The sequence below is a fragment of the Copadichromis virginalis genome, linkage group LG5, assembly GCF_057382275.1.
Source record: "Copadichromis virginalis isolate Kocher_CV1m ecotype Utaka linkage group LG5, C_Virginalis_male_GT1.1, whole genome shotgun sequence".
Taxonomy (NCBI): domain Eukaryota; kingdom Metazoa; phylum Chordata; class Actinopteri; order Cichliformes; family Cichlidae; genus Copadichromis; species Copadichromis virginalis.
In genome coordinates this window covers 32,995,905-33,016,736 of record NC_140622.1, presented here as the reverse complement: position 1 = coordinate 33,016,736, position 20,832 = coordinate 32,995,905, and the positions used below count along the sequence as shown (strand labels likewise).

Genomic DNA, 20,832 nt, shown 5'->3' with positions numbered 1-20,832 from the left:
ATAAATAATTATTAATCAAAGTGTCTGATTAATAGATGAATATATTAAACAGAAAAGGGCAGAAGACTGAGGATTACTTCAGCAATCATTTCATTATTTCAGGAGTCAAGTACAGTTTTTATACAAACACCACAAACATGTCTTTTGAGCTGTTTTAACATCCAAATCTAAGATGACACTTTCCCATACAGTATATATGTGTTAGTTCTCTAGAACAATAAAGAGGAACCAAGCAGAGCACTGAGGCTTATAGATTCTCTGTTCTAAACATTAAAGCTGTTGAACAGAAACCTTTTAACATTTACAGAAGTGTAAGCAGTGAATACCTCTACTACAAAACTTCCTGTAAGACCTTCAGCTTGTCCATATAAGGTATGAGACAGAGACTGAGACATATGTGCTGTGATGATGTTAGTACCCTTAGGAGGTTTCATCCTTGTTCCTTTTGTTATTTCAAAGTGTGATCTGACTTGTGGTGCTGAATTGGAGGAAGTGGCATTACGTTTCCCATGGTAAATTTAAGGAAGCTACCATTGATGAGACGCCACCAGGATGTCAATACAATTCCATAAACTCCTTTTTCCATAATGAACAAGGTCAAGAGAGAGAGCTAGGGTTGTTTTTAAGCATCTAACAATCACATTTCTACTTTAGACTTTTCTTCCTCATCTCTCACATACAAGAAACTAATCCCCACTAGCCAAAAATAATAAAATGAATAATTCGACAACACTGTGCAAGACTTTTCTCTTTCACTAGCTATATTAGCACTTTTGTGAAGGAATATTAGGACCACAATAATATACATTTAGGATTTTTGTAAAAATTTAGCATGGGATTCTACCTCAGTTGGCAATTTTACTTTATTACAAAACAAATTATAATTATATTTATTTATTTTTAAAAACTCATTGAATTGCATTATTGAAAATTCTCCTATAAACCATCTTTCATTATAGCAAAGTTGATTTCCACTCTTGAGGTAAGATATCAGTACTGCCCATGTCTGGAGCTGGAACTACACTGAACAAAAATATAAATGCAACATTTGTCTTTGCTCCCATTTTTTATTGAGCTGAACTCAAACATCTGTGTATGTAGAAACATTTTCAGCAGACCCATGATTCTCAAATATTGTTCTCAAATCTTTATAAATCTGTGTTACCAAGATAATCCATCCCAGGTGTGGCATATCAAGGGACTGATTAGACAGCATGAATAATGTACAGGTGTACCTTAGACTGCCCACAATAAAAGGCCACTCTGAAATGTGCAGTTTTGCTTTATGGGGGGGCAGAAAACCAGTCAGTATCTGGTGTGGCCACCATGTGCCTCACGCAGGGCAACACATCTGTTGCATTGAGTTGATCAGGTTGTTGATCGTGGCCTGTGGAATGTTGGTCCACTTCTCTTCAATAGCTGTGCAAAGTTGCTGAATATTGGGAGGAACTGGAACACTGTCGTATACGCCGATCCAGAGCATCCCAAACATGCTCAATGGGTGACATGTCTGGTGAATATGCTGGCCATGCAAGAACTGGGATGTTTTCAGCTTCCAGGAACTGTGTACGGATCCTTGCAATATGGGGCCGTGCATTATCATGCTGCAACATGAGGCGATAGTCGTGGACGAATGGCACAACAATGGGCCTAGGGATCTCGTCACGGTACCTCTGTGCATTCAAAATGCCAGCAATAAAATGCACCTGTGTTTGTTGTCCATAACATACGCCTGCCCATACCAGAACCCCACCGCCACCATGGGCCACAACGTTGACATCAGCAAACTGCTCACCCAGACGACGCCACACACGCTGTCTGCCATCTGCCCTAAACAGTGAAAACCAGGACTCATCTGTGACCAGAACGCCTTTCCAACGTGCCAAACGCCATCGAATGTGAGTGTTTGCATACTCTAGTTGGTGACAACGAACTGCAGTCAGGTCCAGACCCCGATGAGGATGACGAGCATGCAGATGAGCTTCCCTGAGACAGTTTGTGCAGAAATTCTTTGGTTATGCAAACCAATTGTTGCTGCAGCTGTCTGGGTAGCTGGTCTCAGACGATCCTCTAGGTCAGCGGTTCCCAAATATTTTTGTTCAGTGTATTTAGTTAACTTTGCTATACCAAAGTCTTTCCAGAAACAAATTTCACCACTTGGCTTTTGCTCTGGGCTTGGGAAATACCCCCAAGCAAACACTTAGGGTTTTATTTGAAGTGTTATTAACATTAAAAAAAAAAAAAAAAAAAAAAAAAGTTTATGTTAATAACACTTCAAATAAAACCCTAAGTGTTTGCTTGAAGCTTAAAGTTTACAGACTTAGTTTTAATATAATTTCAAGTTTACTTGCCCACTCTTCATTTGGACCATTATAGAATTCTGTCATATTTACTTTTTTACAACATTGAGTGCCATGCCTCTCTCTTCTATAAGGTCTCTGGCTTAGACTTGAAGAAACTTAATCCAGACATTCTAGTAAGAATCTAATAAGTCTAGTAAGAACAAACTTTGCACAACTCCCTATTTAATAACCCCTCGCAAATTGTAGTCTTACAGTCTTTCCTTGTGCAGAACAATGAAAAAAGTGCAGTAAGTAAGCTTTTTGCTATAGTTTCACATTTAGAAGTACAAATATAACCTTTAAACCCTGGAGGCAGGGAAATTCAAAACAAAGCCTGGTGCCTTTTTTTTTTTTTTTTTTTTTTAATAAAAAGAGTCATGTCTCTTTGATTAAGCAATGAGGCCAACTGGTACTACTGTAATTAAAATGGGTGTAGCATTCTTGTGCCTTTTCCATTTCATGTTTTGCAGAGGTGACTTTTCAAAACACTTAGGACAGCAGTGGTCAGCATTGTCACTTTAAAGCAAGAATATTCTGGGTTTGGGCCTTCTCTATGGAGTTTGCATGTCTTCCCAGTGTCTGTTTTTTGGCAGACACTCCAGCTTCTTCCCACAATTCAGAGGGTTAGGTGATTTTACAGTAAACTGGCTGAAGATGTAAATGTGAGCATGAACAATTGTCCATATGTTAACCCTGTAATAGCCCAAGACCTGTCCAGGGGGATCTCCCAATCCCACTCACAACCCTGAATTGGATAAAGGGAAGAAAATTGCATGAATGGGGTAGCGCTTTTATGTTTTGCTAGATTTTCTTGAGTCTTGCTCTGGGTTTGTGGACACAAGGTCACCCTTTGCATTTCTACATTGCAAAAGAGTGTCTAATACATCAAGCACAAATTTGTTGATTGACCTCAACTTTCAAGGGATCAAGCAGGGTCACCTTTGAACCATCTATATTTGTAAGTGTAGCTGTGACCGTTCTAAAAATTCTCCAATAATAATGTGTCTTCTTCACCTGTAGCTTTCACAAGACGTGTGATGTGGCGAGGAGAACGTAAAGTTGTGTGGGGTCATTTATGACATTTGTAAATACAGGCACTGGGCTCCTTTCAATTTAATTTTTTATTTATTTTATTTTTTAGAATTAAACCTATTTTGAAAATCCAAATATTTTTGATTGTTTCTGCATCATTTTCTTAGTTACTGGAAGCAGCTGATTTTAAAACTTAAGTGTATAAGTTAATTACAGGCTAGGATTCTTTCATTCTTTTGTGGAGTTCAGAAAAAATAAATAAGATTAGAAATATAAAATCACTGGAAGATCAAAATAGTAATATTGAGGTGTCAATAAAACTTTGGACTCACTCTGTTTGTAGAAAATCCCAGTTGTGATGAGAGTTACGAACAGGCCCACTGACAGAATGCACACCAAGCACATTAGCCTCCTCTCCATCCGTGTCCTGCTCGGCCAACACGAGGAACGGCCGTGCAGAAGACTCACCTACACACATACACAAATCTTTTAGATGGCTTTTTAAAATTCAAAGCCACAGACACTACTGCATGAATGACACACAATGAGTGTATTTACTTGTGAACAAAAACTGGAAAATATTGTGTCTAGATAAAGTTTCTCAGGGATTTGATGACAGGTATGGTTTCACAGCACAATGGCTTCTCCATTAGTCTCCTCAGCCCTCATACACTGAAAGAGGTCAAGCATTCTTTCATTGTTTCCTCACTAATAAAAGCACAGTTTACTTTTGGCCTAATATAAGACAAGACAACGCTGAACTTTATCTGCTGCTTTTGGTGTTCACCCTTTAAATGATGAGTTTACTGATAACGATCTGTTGAAAAGTGGCTCAAAGACTTTGACTCCAAGAGTCACTCGTATCCTTCAATGGACACATTACAAACTCTGGTCAGTCTGAACGAGACTCCTATAAATAAATGGTGACTTTTGTTCATTCCACACACTACACCATGTTGAAGCCAGGTATGCCAAATCTATAAATATAGGGATCAGATTTGCTGCTATTAGTAGACATTTTCACAAGGTTAAAGATATTTAACCAGCTTAAAAAAAAAAAAAAAAAAAAAAAAAAAAACTACAGGCAGATGTTGTTTTATTACAAGAAACTCACAGACCTGTCACAGGTTTAAACGAACTTAAAACACCTGAGTTTCCTAACGTGTTTGCAGCCTGTTATAATTCTAGACAACGGGGAGTAGCAATTTTAATACATAAAAATGTTAATTTTACAGTACTCGATACAGTTATAGATCCAGAAGGTAGATTTCTAATTATTAAACTATCAATATTGAACAAAAAACTATTGTAAGTATATACGGTCCAAATGTTGATGAACCCTCATTCTTCCACGGATTTTTTAGTGCACTCTCTGAACACCTTGATTGCACACTCATTCTTGGCGGTGACCTCAACCTTGGACTAAATGAAGACATTGATAGGCTCAACACAACAGGAACTCGGCGCAATTGGCAGTCCACAAATATAATCAAACAGTATATGAGCGACTTTGGTCTTTGCAATGCATGGCGCTCTCTTCACCCCACCAGTAAGGAATATACTTTTTTCTCGCATGTTCATCACGCTTACTCTCGTCTGGATTATTTTTTGGTCAGCAGCTCACTGCTGTGTGACATTTCAGACACTGAGATTCATCCTATAGCTGTCAGCGATCATGCTCCTGTATCTTTAACACTAATGCACAAGAATAACACTACGCCAAGAAAAAACTGGAGATTTAATATATCACTACTTAAAGATGAAGACTTTATTAAATATTTTAAAAAGGAATGGACTTCATATTTAGACTTTAATGACACTCCCGGAATATCTGCTTCTGTTCTATGGGAAGCAGGGAAAGCTGTGATGAGAGGTAAAATAATTTCTTTCTCATCACACAAAAAGAAAGAAGAAAACAAAAATATTCAGGAATTAGAAAAAAAAACCAAAACATCAAATCACTAGAAGAAGCCTACGCGTGCGACCAAGATCAGGAAACATTGAACAAAATATGCAAAACAAAACTAGAATTAAATGAAATTATTAATAAAAAAAACAAAAACAAAAAAAAAACAAAAAAAAAAAACAGAAAAAAACAAAACAAAACAAAAAAAACACAATTCCTTATACAAAGACTTCGCTTGCAGAATTTTGAACACAGTAACAAATCAGGTCGATTTCTAGCTAACCAGCTAAAAATAAATAAAGAAAAAAACAACTATATGTGCTGCTAAAGATTTATCGGGGAACATAATATATGATCCTGGAAGAACAAACAACATTTTTAGGGATTTCTATGAAACTTTATACTCACCACAAATAAACCCATCTAAAAATGAAATTGATCTGTTTCTTGACAACGTAACTCTTCCAAAATTACTAGATAGTCAAGCAATGGAACTGGATTCGCCACTGACACCAAGTGAACTCCAGGAAGCCCTGATAAGTATGCCCAATAATAAGGCTCCAGGTCCAGACGGCTTCCCTGCAGAATTCTACAAAGAATTCTGGATAATTTTGGCACCAGTATTCCACGGCATGTTGCAGGAAATCGAGGAAAATGGCAGACTACCACCAAATATGAATTCTGCCAACATTAGTCTCCTGCTAAAACCAGGCAAAGACCCTTTATTTCCCTCAAGCTATCGTCCAATTTCTCTTTTAAATGTAGACCTTAAAATAATCTGCAAAGCTCTCTCAAAGAGATTAGAGAAAATGACCCCCCTCTTAATTCATCCTGACCAAACTGGTTTCATAAAAGGTCGGCACTCCTCAACAAACACTCGTAGATTACTTAATTTAATAGACTACTCATACGATAAAAACATCGAAACCATAATATTATCTCTAGATGCAGAAAAAGCATTTGACAGAGTTAACTGGAAATTTTTATTCGCAACTTTACACAAATTTGGTTTTGGAAACTCTTTCATAAACTGGATAAGAATATTATACAATTCCCCAACAGCTCGTATCAGAACAAATGACCAGACATCCTCCAGCTTCTATCTCCTGAGGGGCACCAGACAGGGATGCCCACTCTCCCCTTCACTTTTTGCAATTTTTATCGAACCTCTAGCAGCAGCATTTAGACAGGCTACAACAATTAAGGGCATAAAATGTAAGAACATAGAACATAAAATCAGTCTCTATGCGGATGATGTGTTGCTTTTTCTGCAAAACACACAAACCAACCTCTCTGAGGTAATTACTTTAATAAACTGGTTTTCAAGAGTTTCAGATTATTCAATTAACTGGCCAAAATCTACAGTTCTCCCCATTAACTGCTCCTTCCATAACTCTTCCTCTGCCCCACTGCAATCCGGAAATATTAAATATTTAGGTATTAATGTCTCTCCTAAGCTTTCAGACTTAACTAAATTAAACCATATCCCACTTCTAAAGAAAGTAGAAGGCGATCTGACTAGATGGAAATCTTTACCCATATCACTCATGGGAAGGGTCACCACTATAAAAATGATGATCTTGCCAAAAATAAATTACTTATTTTCGATGATCCCTAACAAACCATCACAAGATTGGTTCAGATCTCTGGATTCATATATTTCCAAATTCCTTTGGAAAGATAAACCCCCGCGTATCAGCTTAAAAACGCTACAAAGAACCAAGGATAGAGGAGGATTAGATCTGCCTAATTTTCACCAATACTTCTTAGCCAACAGGCTTCAGTTCATCTCAGAATGGTTAAAACATACCCTCTTAGTTGAGCCCTGGCTAGATGTTGAACAGGCACTATGCAAGGACCTAGAGATTTCAGACCTACCATTTATTAGCTCAAACATCAAAAGACATGAATGCTTTAAAAGTATCAACATCAGCTTTTCTCTGACAGCATGGTGGGAGTTTCTAAAAATAACGGAGTCTTCATTAATCCCATGCAAACGTACACCTATCTGGAATAACCCTGACATATTACAAAACAATAATATGATTAATTTCCCAGAATGGAGTTGTAAAGGAATTAAATACTTAGAACATATATTAGAGGGAACAGAATTTATTCCATTTGACAGACTAGTTGCACAATATGGGATCAACAAGACAAGATTTTTAGAATATCAACAAATTAAATCCATAGTAAAAAAGAAATTTAACCTCAGTCAAGTTGAATTACAAACACCACCAAGTGCGGCACATTTTCTTACTCTTAAATCCCCCAAATTATCATCTAAAATATACAGAACACTTTCTAAATTAGATAAATCAATATCCCTTCCTATTGCAAAGTGGGAAGCAGATTTATCAGTCAGCTTAGACCAAAACTTCTGGTCTCAGATTTGCTTAAAAACCTTTAAATTAATTAAAAATCCCAGTCTGCAATTAATACAATACAAAATACTACATAGAGTGCACTATACAGGTCATCGGATGTTCAAGATGGGCTTTACATCTTCCAACAACTGCTCACACTGTCAAGGCAATACACCAGACAATTACATCCACGCTCTTTGGTTCTGTCCACCAGTGCAAAAGTTTTGGCGCGAGATATGTGAAGACTTATCAAAGTGTCTGAAATGTAACATTCCAACTTCCCCCTTAGTGTGTTTACTGGGCAGCTTAGATAATGTCACTTCAGAAAAGAATATAGCCCATATGATTTTCACTGCCCTATGCATAGCCAAGAAAACAGTCCTCATGAACTGGAAAAATAAAAATAATCTTAATTCTAACCAATATAGAAATTATCTATTAGATTACATTAGTCTTGATACAGCCTCTGCCACCACATCAGATCAATTGCTCTGGACTCCTTTTATCAGCTCCATCACCTAGTGGGGGTGGGGGGGTCATAGTTTGGTCCCGCCTTCACTGTTGTGATTGGTGTGGGGGTAGGGACAGGCTTAGGGCGTCGGGGGGTTCCCCGGAGGCATCTTCCTTGGGGGGCTCAACCCGGGGTAGCGGTCATGTCCGGTTGGGGGCTCTGTTGGCTCTCAGGTGACTGTTTCCTCGCGGCTGCGTGCAGCGGGGCTAGGGGAGGGTCTGTGCTGACGGACGTGGGTTACTGACCTGGTAGCCTGGCTGCCCCTGGGTGGGTCCGGGATGGGCGTGAGGTTCTGGGGGCGCGCCGTCTCTGGGCTGGGGCGGGTGGGTGCATGGGGGCCCGGCCCTGGAGCAGGGTGCTGCCGGTGCGTCGAACCGCCTGGGGGGCTCTTCAACTGGTGGGGGAGATGGTCACATCTTGCAGGAGCTTTCCTCTCTTCAGGAACTCTCTCTGCAGGAGGGGGAGATACAGGAGAGGTGGAGGAAGATCTCAGCCTGGGCGTTTACCGTCTTATGTAGTCTGGAAGATGAGTGGATGGTGGGGTGGGTGCAATTTTCTCTGTGGTGGGGTTGGGCGGACTGTCCCGGGCTCTGTGGGGCCGGGAGGCGCTGCTGCACTGGGCCCCGGTCTGGATGGGCCTAGGCCCCCTTTCCCTGGCGGGTCGCGGAGTGTGGGAGTGCCTACTGGGGTCAGCGGGGGAGCTGGCCCCAGGGAGGGGTTACCTGCCCCTCCCTTCCTTCCCTCCCCATCTCCAGCTGCCTCTCTCTTCCCGCTCCACCACAACCACCCACACATGCAGGGCCTTGGAGTAGGGGTATGTCACCAGGGTGCAGAGGAGGCTACCCCCCCCCCCCGTCCCCTTCTGGCTGCCTCTGCCTCAATTTTATCCCACAACTTAGACATTCACATTACTCACACTCTCATTACACATACATATAGGATCTTGGGGGTGGGCACGATACACGGAGTCCAAATTACCATCAGGGTGTACACCTCACCCCTGGCGTCGTTGCCCACCTCTCAATTTTAAATACACGTAGACATTGAGGGCTAGCAGGAGGGACCATGCGCTTACCTGCTGCTCTCTGGCAGGTAGCTCCATGCCCTCCTGGGTTTTAATTGCACCTTAGAACACACATGCATCAACACTACAATGAGCGGGTGGAGGGAGGTTTGGAGTCTTCTCCCACCCCCATTCTCTGCGGCCTGCTGGAGCGGGAGGGCTAGGTGGAGTTGGCCGTCCGACTGCGGTCTGGAGTGTGGGGCCTTCCTGCTGCTACGGAGTCGGGGTGGTCTGCCTCTCCCCACCGCAGGGAAAAGGGTAACACCACCTGGGTCTGGGTGCAGTTCCCCCCTCCAGGGGCAAGGGTACCTAGACCCGGTTTGTAGAGTACGCTTGGGGAGTGTGATTGTGTGTACAGCGTCTCTTTATGTCTGTCTCCACGTTGGTTGAGTGTGGAGTGAGTGCATATGAGAGCATGAGGGGGGGGGAATGAATGTTTGTGTCTGTGTGTGCCTGTATGTCTGTGTCTATATGTCAGGTTGGGTATCAGACGCCACCTCTCTGGGGACACCTCAGGCCCTCCAAGGTTTGGAGGCCTATCTCCACCCACCACCACTTCCCCTGCCGGTGGCGGACTCCCTCAGGTGTCGGTGCGTTGGTGGTTCTTTGTGTGTAGGGGTGGGCGTCCGGGTACACACCGGCTCACTCCTTGACGGCCGCTTATCGGGGCCTGGAGCCTGGGGCTTGCTCGGGCCCCTTCGGGGGTGGGGTGCCCCCGGCCTCTCGGCCTGGGGCTCGGTCACTCAGGCACGGCTGGCTGCCGGCGGAGCTCATGGGCGCGTCACTGCAACTCCCCCTGGCTTCTGCTCCGCGGCTGCTGAGTGAACCCTCATCTGGGACTCTCCTCAGCTCTTACTGGGACAGTGGCGCAGTTGCCCCTCTGTTGGTCTTCCATGGTTTCTTGTGTTCTGGGGGCCTCTGGATGTCTGGAGTTTTGATCTCCTCCATACCTGCTTCACACCCTGGAGGACGGGGCTGTGGCCCCCCCACACTCCCTAGCAGATCGTTACATGGAGAAACCTTTGGAATACAAGCGCGCTGATCCACACAGGTATGCACACGGGTGTTCACTGCTCGTAGACCCAAATTACACCTTTCTTGGCTGCTACTTCGAAGCACATCTGTCCTGCGTGCTGCACAACAACATTGAATATTTAGTATTTACTGCTGTTTACACTTAGCTAGATTAATGCGATGGTGTTGTGTTTAGTATGTTGCTTTGTTTTTTTTTTTGTCTTTTTTTGCTTGTTTTCTATTCTTCTCTCAACAGGTGATCCAGGAGATTTTTATTTTTTTTCTCCCCCCCCCTTTCTCACTGTCCCTCTCCCCTTCCGTTTTTCCTTTCCTTCCTCCCTTTCCTATCTCTCACTCATGTCTGTCCCGTCTGTAACATCTGAAAATAAAATATAATAAATAATAAAAACAAAGATCGACCAAATGGACCAATACGGCAATGCCACGATGATCCATTTGGCAAAGTAAATCCATTGGGTATCCTTGTTGGTCTTCAGACAACAATTCTGATGGCTAAAGAACCAAATGGGACAGGCGGAAAAAAAACAAAAAAAAACACATTTTCACAAGTCAAATTAAAGTGTGATCGAAGCAAAGGCGGCTTCTTAATCCCAGAGCCTTAGTGAATTAAGCAGGTTTGGTGCAGAGCTGCATTTCTGAGCACAATTGGGATAATCACTGCCAAGTCTTTCTCACCTGTAGTTTGCCACAGTCTTAGGAAGCTACATTTCATTTCACAAAAATAAAAACCCCACACGTTATACTTGAATCTAGGCACAGTTTGAACACAGTTTCAATCCTGGTTAAATAAAGCACCTAAAGAATGAACGAACTGCACAAAGCAGTGTCTGTCTGCACTGTATGGACATGAACAGTACACTGTTTAACTTAAGGAATGAGGCCAAATGCTCTATCTGCAGTCTCAGTGAAATCCTTTATACATGTTGTGTTCTTTCATAAAGCAGAAAAAATACAAAGGATTTCACACTTAAATGCTTCAGTGTCTGTGCGCAAAAACTTCCTTGTGTGAAAACCATAAAAAAAAATAAAGACAACTTCATCTCAATGGGGAGAAAAAAAGCAACCAATTTCATTCTGTTTGAAAACTAAAGTCAATTTGTGGAATATTCTTGCGTTGTGGTCTTCTCTCTAAGACACAGGAGACAAATCATTTTTAAATTTTACAAGTAACAATTAAGACATTTGTCCAAACATTAATATTTGCCAAATTGCTGAAATGTTGTAAAATGATCTCAAAATGCTGTCAACCAAATACATGAGTAGAAGGGCAGTAGCAACAGCATACTCTTAGTGTTTTGATTATGGCTTTTTGCATTGTTTTTACTACAGAGAATAACATTTCCAGGATGTTTCTGCAAGGCTCCTGTAAAATACAAATACATGCTGTTGGGAATTCTTTAATTTAGCTAGCTTTATCATTTTTACTGTTGACATGGTTAATTTGTGCTTGATGCCACACTGAAAGCCAAGCAGAACAGTGGAGGCAAAGTTCAGATTTCAGTATTGCTTGAACTATAGACCGTTTTCAGTTATAGCACTGATAATTTTATTTTACAGGAGTTTTATTTTGTCCCCACCATGAATAAAATAAATAAATAATAAGATGCAGCAATCTGCACCCAACATGTATGAAAATGATAAAAATGACAGCTATGCAGTTATCCATCAATTCATGCCTTTTCTTAACTGCTTATCCAACCAGTTTCAGTGGACTGATACCAGCTGATGCTGGGTGAGAGTTGGATGCACCCCGTCCATCACTGAGCAAAAACAAAATGCCGTCTCTGGACAGAACTGGATGAAACCCACACAAGTGATGTGACCACAGTTTTTTTTTCTGGTGACTTTTTCTGGAAGAGTTTAAAGCCTTTTTATTTTTAACTTATTCATTAACAGTATTCCAGGGGATCCAAATTTAGTTTGAGAACTACAGACACTGGGGAGGATATGTCCCAGCTCACTAGCGGTTAGGCCATCTTTCGTTCAACTGTCATGCAAATATACTCACTAATCTTATAATCTTCTATTTCATACACATGCTCAGTTCAGAATGAGGCCTCTATTTAGATGTTTTGGCCAATGCAACATTACATGAAGACTTCAAATTCCTTCATAAATCAGAATAGGAATACATTTCTAAGTACTAGATATCTTAAAGTTCCGGATAGACAAGTTAAACTAATACTACGGCTAGAGTGGCGGCTTTTATTGAACCACTAAATGAGGACAGCTTGCTTAAAAAGAAAAAACTAATCATAAGCATAAGCCGCTGTTGGTTCATCTGTAATTAAAAATTTAGAAAATGTGTTGTCTTATACCAGGTGCAAAACCTCAACAATTACACACTTACCCACATGTTCTATAATAATCCAGTACCAGCACAAACCTGTTTCTTAGGTTTAGCCCAAGGTATTTGCATTCTTACCTGCATGGGAGCTGATGGGTAGATATCGTCACTGGTGGAGTCCACCACGTCCTCCTCGTCCAGAGTGGCTCGCCTGTATGCGGACATCTGAAAAGTCAAATTAAGAAAAGACTCTCTCAGAGCTTCCATGTTGCTTCAAGCATCTAATAACATCCCACTAACGTGTGTGAAAGTTTTTGCGTGCGGTGTCTGTTCTTCAGGAATTTAAGGCAGAGTAGGGTTTCCCTCTAAAATCCATCAGGAGAAAACAAAATTATCCGGTTTACTTCTTTCACTCACACAGCAAAACTGCTTGGGGGAAAAACAAATGGAACATAAAAAAAACAACAGCCTTTCAAAGCACTTTTCTGCTCCCTCCAGTTCTCTCAACACCTCCAAACACCCCCATGGCTTCAGGCAGAGAGACCCTGCAGCAAACTTCACAACAGTAGGAAAACCTCCTCCTCCTGAAAGTACGATCTCCTTGCGCTTCTCCTCTCCCTCTCTTCCTGAGCAAAGTTTCTGTAGACTTCCTTTTCAGCACGGTCTGTGCAAACACGGCAACAGAGAAGCCGGAACTACTGAAAAACGGGAAGTAGCTCTGACTTTTACATGACTGAGACTGAGTGTATGGTACAGATTGTGTGAGCGTGCGCGTCTATGTGAGTGTGTGTGAAAGCACATACTCAAATGTGGTTTCACTTAGATTTGTGGAGGCAAGCGCGCAGTTGTAGTTTACGCCCTTTGTCTTTTCTATAGGACACAATGGACTGGGAGGAGGAGCACAGAAAAAAAACCAACAACAATCTTTTACATACATGCTCAGTTTCTTTTGCAATTGTTACCTGAAAGTCATAACAGCCACTTCTTCTCATGTTTAATCCCTCACCCAAAAAGGGGCACAAACATGAAAAAGCTGTTTTAAAAAAGAAGCCAACCAGAAGGGAAGCTGTGAGTATATATGCTGGGGAGAGTGATTATCTGATTGGGGACAGGTGTGGTGGAAAATTGGAGGGAAACGTAAGAAGGACCAGAAGCAAAGCTAACAGGAATGAACATGGTCCAAGGATTACAAAATAAATCAGGAAGTGACAGAACAGAAATCCTGCACCATGACGTGTAAGTGGAACCTGTCATCGGTATAACCTAAACACATAAGACAAAGAATATCTACAGCTGACCATAATAATGGATTGGATTTATATAGCACTTTTCAAGGCACCCAAAGCACTTTACAATACCACTATTCATTCACTCTCATACACTGGTGGAGGCAAGCTACAGTTGTAGCCACAGCTGCCCTGGGGCAGACTGACAGAAGCGAGGCTGCCATATCACGCCATCGGCCCCTCTGGCCAACACCAGTAGGCAAGTAGGGTAAAGTGTCTTGCCCAAGGACACAACGACCAGGACAGAGAGCCCAGGGATCGAACCGGTGACCTTCCGGTTACAGATGCGATTTCCAACCCCCTGAGCCACAGTCGCCCGACCATCAGCAGGCATTCCTTCTTTGGGAAGTATATGTAAAAAATAAAAGAAAATGTATCATGGCTCTATTTATTAAAGCATAATGTCTGGCTGATTTAAGTGGGTAAGCGACACAAACACCAATAATGCACAACCACACTAACTTTCCGTTATAAAAAGAAAAATAACTTGAAAGGTAAGGTAATACTAAGAATATTTCATAATAATGTATAGAAATAGCACTTCAAAGTTTCCTTTATGAGCTGGAGTGGGAAGCTGGTCACCAAATAACAAAGAAGTTTAACCCTAGCTGAGGCTTGCACATGGATCCATTTATTAGACAACACATCATATTGCAAATCATTTTAATCTGCTGAAGAAGCTATAAAGATTTTATAAAGCAGCTGCTTTATTTTTGACCTGTGATGATGGGAGGGAGAGCAATAAGGTTCTCATAGCATTGTGTCTAGCACTGTAGCCTATTTTTGAATCTGCCGCCCAGCTGGAACACATGTTCTTCCTGTGGGTACTCTGGCCCCCTACATGAGTCCAAATACATACATGCTAGCTTAACTGTTGATTTTAAGTTGGCCGTGGTTGTGAATGGCAGCGCGCATGATTGTCTGTCTCTCTAAATGACTGGCGACTAGCTAAGACCCTGAACTGAATAAGAAAAATTGGATGAATGGTGATGCTTTTATGACCAAAAGAATATGAGCAGGAATGTGAGCAGGGGAAATTAGCTTTCTCTGAAGGGTGTCTCGGCTAAACCTCAGCATGATTTAGTACTGTGCTAACTATATAACTGTAAGCAAGAGACAGTTACAACTTTTATTACACAGAGGTATCCTCCCTGTGTTACTCAATATACTGAGGTTATACCATATAATGCTACCAAACAGCCCTATCACAGCTGTTGTGGTCTGTATGGCAGAAACATGTAGTTATATTACTGTGAAGGTGCACGTCATTCTGTGGTGCAGGGTACAGATTTAAACCATAGCTGTCTATCCTTTCATTTTTCAGTGCTTATCTAGGTTGGGGTCACAGGGGTAGCAATTTAAGCAGAGATGGCCAGAACACCCTCTCCCCAGCCACCTCCTCTTCCAGGGGGACACCAATCAAGCCTGGTGGGTAGGGGTGGGACGGCTCCTCCAGGTAGAACATGGACAAATGGGGACATGGAATATCAGTTAAATCCTACAGTGTCAACGAAACTGGATACACGATGGATGGACATAAAGAAACTTTCATGAATGACTTATATAGTGTTTACGTTTTTATTTAGTTTTTAAGATTTATCTCGTTTATTTTCTTAAAAAGCACTACTTTCTCATGTCTCCTGTATTTCCTTTTGCTTCACTCTGTGTCACTACCACTCACTTCCTCTTTTTCAGTGTCATATGTGTCTTTGTGTGTTACTTTGCCACTTTTGTGATTCCCCTGCCCCACCCTCATTAGGTTCACCTGTCTTCATTTATTTTCCTGTCTCGCCCCGTGTCACTGGTTAGGCTGTCTGCTGTTCCACCTGGTGTCCCTCCTTGTGGTCTCGTGGATTACTGTGGTGTTTGCACAAGCCTTTTGGACTTTGTTTGACTTGTAATTCTTTTTTGGGTGTCAATGTTGCAGCTAAACCTGCCTCTTGGGTTCTACATTTTTGACCTTTAATCACATTTAAAAAACTAACACACAAAAAAAATGTTAGTGGTGGTGTTTAAATTAAGCAAAATTTAAAACCCATCTGAGTTTATGAATGTATTCATAGCAGCCTGTTTCACAATAAATCTCAAATATTTGAATAATTGGACATCATTTTTGGGGAATATTAAACTACACACCACAGTATAGTTTCTTGCTTGCAATTCAAAGAGTCAATTTCCAAATGTTCCGATTATTCTCAAAGGCAATGTGCAATCTCCAAATGTTGACGTTACGCTACGTGGAAGCGTATCTGTGACCGGAAGGTCGCCGGTTCGATCCCTGGGCTCTCTGTCCTGGTCGTTGTGTCCTTGGGCAAGACACTTTACCCTACTTGCCTACTGGTGCTGGCCAGAGGGGCCGATGGCGCGAAATGGCAGCCTCGCTTCTGTCAGTCTGCCCCAGGGCAGCTGTGGCTACAACCGTAGCTTGCCTCCACCAGTGTATGAATGCGAGAGTGAATGAATAGTGGCATTGTAAAGCGCTTTGGGTGCCTTGAAAAGCGCTATATAAATCCAATCCATCATTATTATTACGTCCAGATGAACAGAATCAACTTTTGGAGAGTTACTTTCCTGGATGGTTGATTGCAATGCGCAATCCATTTTTAAAAGCTAATTTGAAACTTCCAAACCTAAGGAGCTACTTCCTATCACTTACAATTCATAAACAGATCTTTTAGTACAGCGACTGACATTACACAACTTTGTTTTCTAATACTCCCCATAGCCTGTTGCCTCAGAATTACTGGCTCCTATTGATACAGCTTTTCAGGCGTTTCTGGTAACAGGAAAAGATCAGAGTGGCAAGGAAAGCGTTGACTGGATTGCTGCTTTTATTAACAAACTGCGCCACCCAGGTCACTTTCAGCAGCTCTGACATTGAACTGCTAGCTGTGAGGTTACACACACATTACATGCTCTGGAAGTTTTTAAATGCCATCTTGGTTGTTGTTTACATCCTGCCTCTGCCAACCAGGCAACCACGTGTAAAGTCATCTACTCTGTTGCAGCAAGACTCCAGACTATGCATCACAAAAAGTTGTCTTGCTTGTCTTACACAAGTAAGACTGTAGACTTTTGGGTAGTAAATATACATATCTGCAGTTCACTAGTAAACACCTGAAGCACAAGAGGCCAGAGATATAGATCGTTCTTATACTACAATTTCAACACTGTTAACAGGACAATGATTAACTTCAGCTGCCTGTAAATGTGTCACCACAATGCAAAACGCCACAGGGGGATATATTAAAAACATTTTTGCCTGGAGTATTTTGATCATCAAGCATATAATCAGACTCTAAAATAGCACTTTTGTCCAATCTTAGTTTTTCCCCTTGTGGGCACAGTTCACATGTTAGCCTTTTGACCAAAAACCAAACCCGCGACTGAAATAAATGTTTACTTGATTAAGACTTTATTAGATTGTCTCATAAGCACAGCCAGAAGGTCAGATCCTTTCTTTTAGTTCCCACTCGTCTCTCATAAACAAAAATTGATGTTCCTACCACAAAAATCCTCGAGAATTCCATGCAAACCAGGAGCACAAATTCCTGTGATTCCTACTAAATCTTGGTTTCTATTAGATGAGATTTATGAAATGAACCCCAATGGGAGGAGGGGAACAGTTGAAGTTAAACTGAAAATTTGTTGAGAAAGAGTGTTGGATTTGTTGGTACTGCTGTTCTTGGTCGGCTGCTTGCTGCTTAAATAGTTGTACATAAATAAGCCAACTTAAAAAAAGAAATAGTTACTGAAGCAGAAGGAAACTGAAAAAAAAAATTAAATTAAAAGGCTTTCATTCTGATCAGTAGTATAAAACTTACTAGGGAAGACACTGATACCAGCCAATAACTGTTTGGGGACTTTTATTCTGAAATAAAACTACTGCTTGTTGTTGTCCTCATAACTTCCTAGATCTAACTAGGGGCTTTATTATAAAAAAAACATATCAGGCTTACATTAAGAAGGAAAGTGCTTTCTTTAAAAAAAAACAAAAAACAATAACTCAGCGTTTTTATTTTGGAAACTGGATATATTTTAAAGCACATTGAGCTTACATTAAGAAACCGGTGGCTTTTATTTTGAAAATCTGACACCAAGACCCACGCTGTAGCAGTCGTCATTGTGTTTCTGCGACAAACACTGCAGGATTAGTTGCATGCCAAAAAACAAACAAGCAAAAAGGATGATTCTACATACTTTGCAAAAACCATCACTGTGCTGGTGTGTTTATGAACTCCAATAAAGGGCTGGCAGCTGGCCTGCTGGGTCATACAATCAGCTTATGAAAAAATGGAAGGACTAAAATGATGAGGGGAAAGAGGTAGGGCAGAATATGAGGGCATAGATACACTTTCAATTATATAAATGGTTTCGAATGGCCTATAGCTCAAAGCAAAAGGTCTAATGGGGACATTGACGTTTGACTTTCTCGTTTGACACACATACGTTTTGCTCCATCAATATTTGACCTATAACTCATTAAAGGATTACAGCTGTTCCATTTAACAAAAAAAGCGCCTCATGAATTAAACAAAGTGAGTGTAACTCAACAAAATTATATGCAAAAAAGAAAAACACCCCGGTTTAATCATGTAGTCTGCTTTGGATCACAGTGCAGGATAACAAAATGCAGTATTTACTGGCACTGTCCACGTTGTTGCTGCACAGGCATTCCTGTGCACATTCACTGTTTCTGAACACTTTCCTGGCAGCTAGAGTCTGTGCAGATGTGTACGCACAGATTGCCACACAGATTGAGTTGAATCACTACGTAGTCACAATACCACTTCCCCTTTCCTGTTAATATTTTGTGACCAATAAAGGCCTCTTTTATTTTCAAGAAATGTGAATTGTAATACTTGATGCAATACTAATATACACTCATCCACACAGACCTGAAAGAAAGAGTTATAAATTATAAATATGAACCTTAGGTCTCTCCTGCTCACAAGTTCCTGTTGATGCCCTTTCTTAAAGGAAGTCACGCTAAGTGACAAGTGGGAGGCATATGAAAACATAAAATGATGCAAATCTTACACTAACAGTCTGTGGTCAAGGTCAGTTGTGGACACTTTGTAGGAAATCCCTAATGGTGTCCCACAGGGCCCAAAGATGTCTTCCCAAAGTAAAGCCGACAGTATGCGAGGTAAGTATCCTCCAATTCTTGGAAATGACGGGAGACTGTGGCCTTTGAGGGAGAATGTAAACCCAACCATGCGTCAGTAATTCGTCACTGATCCTGCAAACCAGACGATTATTTGTAGCACTCGGGCATTCTTCCAATAATAACTTCAGTGTGTTTGTGTTTAGAATTGGGTGCTGCATGCGCTGTGGCGTGCAGAGTTTGACAGTTTATTAGCAAAGAAACAAATGCGAGTAGGACGAGAGGAAAAAGAAAATGTGTAAAAAATGTCGGCGGAAGGAGGGAGATGATTTAAAGTTTGTCTGACATGAGCTGGCAGTGCACCCATTCGGCACGGGAAGAAGTGTGCCCTGGTCAACCACTGTGGTAAGCCAGCGAGACGCTAGGTCTGGATGCAGCTGCAGACCACATAAGATCAGTAATTAATGACTACATGCTAGAAACAAGTTACAATATAAGCCTAGTATCCTGCGCAAGAGACACGTGTCTGTTGACTTCTGTTTATCAGATCTGAATCATGCTGTGCTGTCATGCAGAGATGAATCTCAGAAGACTTTCAGCAAGAAGCAGAGAAAAAAACAGGCTTCTTTCCAAGCCTAAAGCTCTTTGTTAACCCATTGGTGTGAATCCAAAGTTCAGGAAAAACATTCCAGGAATACCACCCTGTCGAACATAAACATGACTAAACATCCTACTATAACAAGTACAAACTTTTTGATCCAGTCCAACATATTACCTGATGAGAAACTGGCTGAACACACTGCAGCTGCCTCTGGCTGTGTTTACTGGAATACTGCAATTCAGTGCTCGCGGCTTCAACTTGTCAGCTGAGTTTTCGACCTGTGCCTAATGTTCGCATGTTTACGTAGCAAATGAAGCAAAGAAATTAAACTAGGAATAATGCCTGGTGCAGTTATTCCTAAAAGGAGCCACCAACCACTTAATCTTTTGTGTCCAGGCTCCCGTTTCTGCCTGAAGGCCGCTGATAAGACAAAGTCATCTCAGGCTGCAGCTCTTGATCCCTGATGTCAAAACAGCAGTGGAAATTTATTTTTTGTCACAGTGCAGAGACAATGTTTCCTTTGGGGAAAACACCCTGATAATGCCCCCCCCCCCCCCCACACACACACACACACACACAAAAAACATAAAGCTACTTTCCCAGGCTTTCCCAGCTCTGATTGTTAAACTAAGCTGAAGAGCATTATGAGAATCATAACACTTCAGGCCTATTTTTAGTGTTCTGTGTATGCCTCCTTTGACAAAATAAAGAGCTTGCATTTTCTCTCACATGGTTTTTAATATGCAGGTTTCAGCTCTGAAATTCTTCAGATTCCTGGTTAGTGTACGACTCCAACTCATTATTCTGTGTACTTTTCAGGTACTCTGACGTATGTACGGTGATCAAATATCAATGAGCCAGGTCTTGTTTCGCCATCATGCTGTGTGTCTGCTGCAAGTAACCAAAGTATTAAGTTCAGTCATCCTGACCCTGCATGCACACAAGTTAAACGTGGTAGAATAATATTTGCCCTGATACATATAATATGGCATATTGCTATATTTCAATATAGTTCTCATATATGATTAAAGCGCTCCAAGCAGGACCTTTTTAGCATAAGGCCAGGATTAAAAGGAGTGGCACACGGAATCTTGCACCAGCACAAACAGATAACAGCAGATTACCTGTTCCTGCTGTTGTTATGGCATCCTGCAGCACACTCCTGATCACACCTAGGTAATGAATAACTGGGTGAACCAAGCTCCCCAAGTGCAACACCTCCAGAGCCTTGTAAACATCTTTAAAGCAATCAATCACCCAGGCATGAAACTGTACAAATAGTTGCCTTCTGTGCCA

General features: G+C 41.4%; 1 protein-coding gene and 1 pseudogene across 2 annotated transcripts in view; one reads left to right on the top strand and one right to left on the bottom strand.

Moving 5' to 3' along the window:
• ece1 (endothelin converting enzyme 1) overlaps positions 1–20,832 on the bottom strand; it is a 32,073-nt gene that overhangs the window by 10,178 nt on the left and 1,063 nt on the right. The window contains exons 2-3 of one of the 2 annotated variants that reach the window (XM_085457392.1): positions 12,681–12,767; positions 3,707–3,842 (exon numbers count right to left, since the gene is read on the bottom strand). In XM_085457392.1, coding sequence (XP_085313518.1) covers positions 3,707–3,842; positions 12,681–12,767 — 223 coding nt within the window. Of the gene's footprint in view, positions 1–3,706; positions 3,843–12,680; positions 13,332–20,832 lie in introns of those variants that run through there. The other variant, XM_085457391.1, reaches the window with a different exon arrangement.
• On the top strand, positions 1,395–3,119 carry LOC146710131 (uncharacterized; annotated as a pseudogene).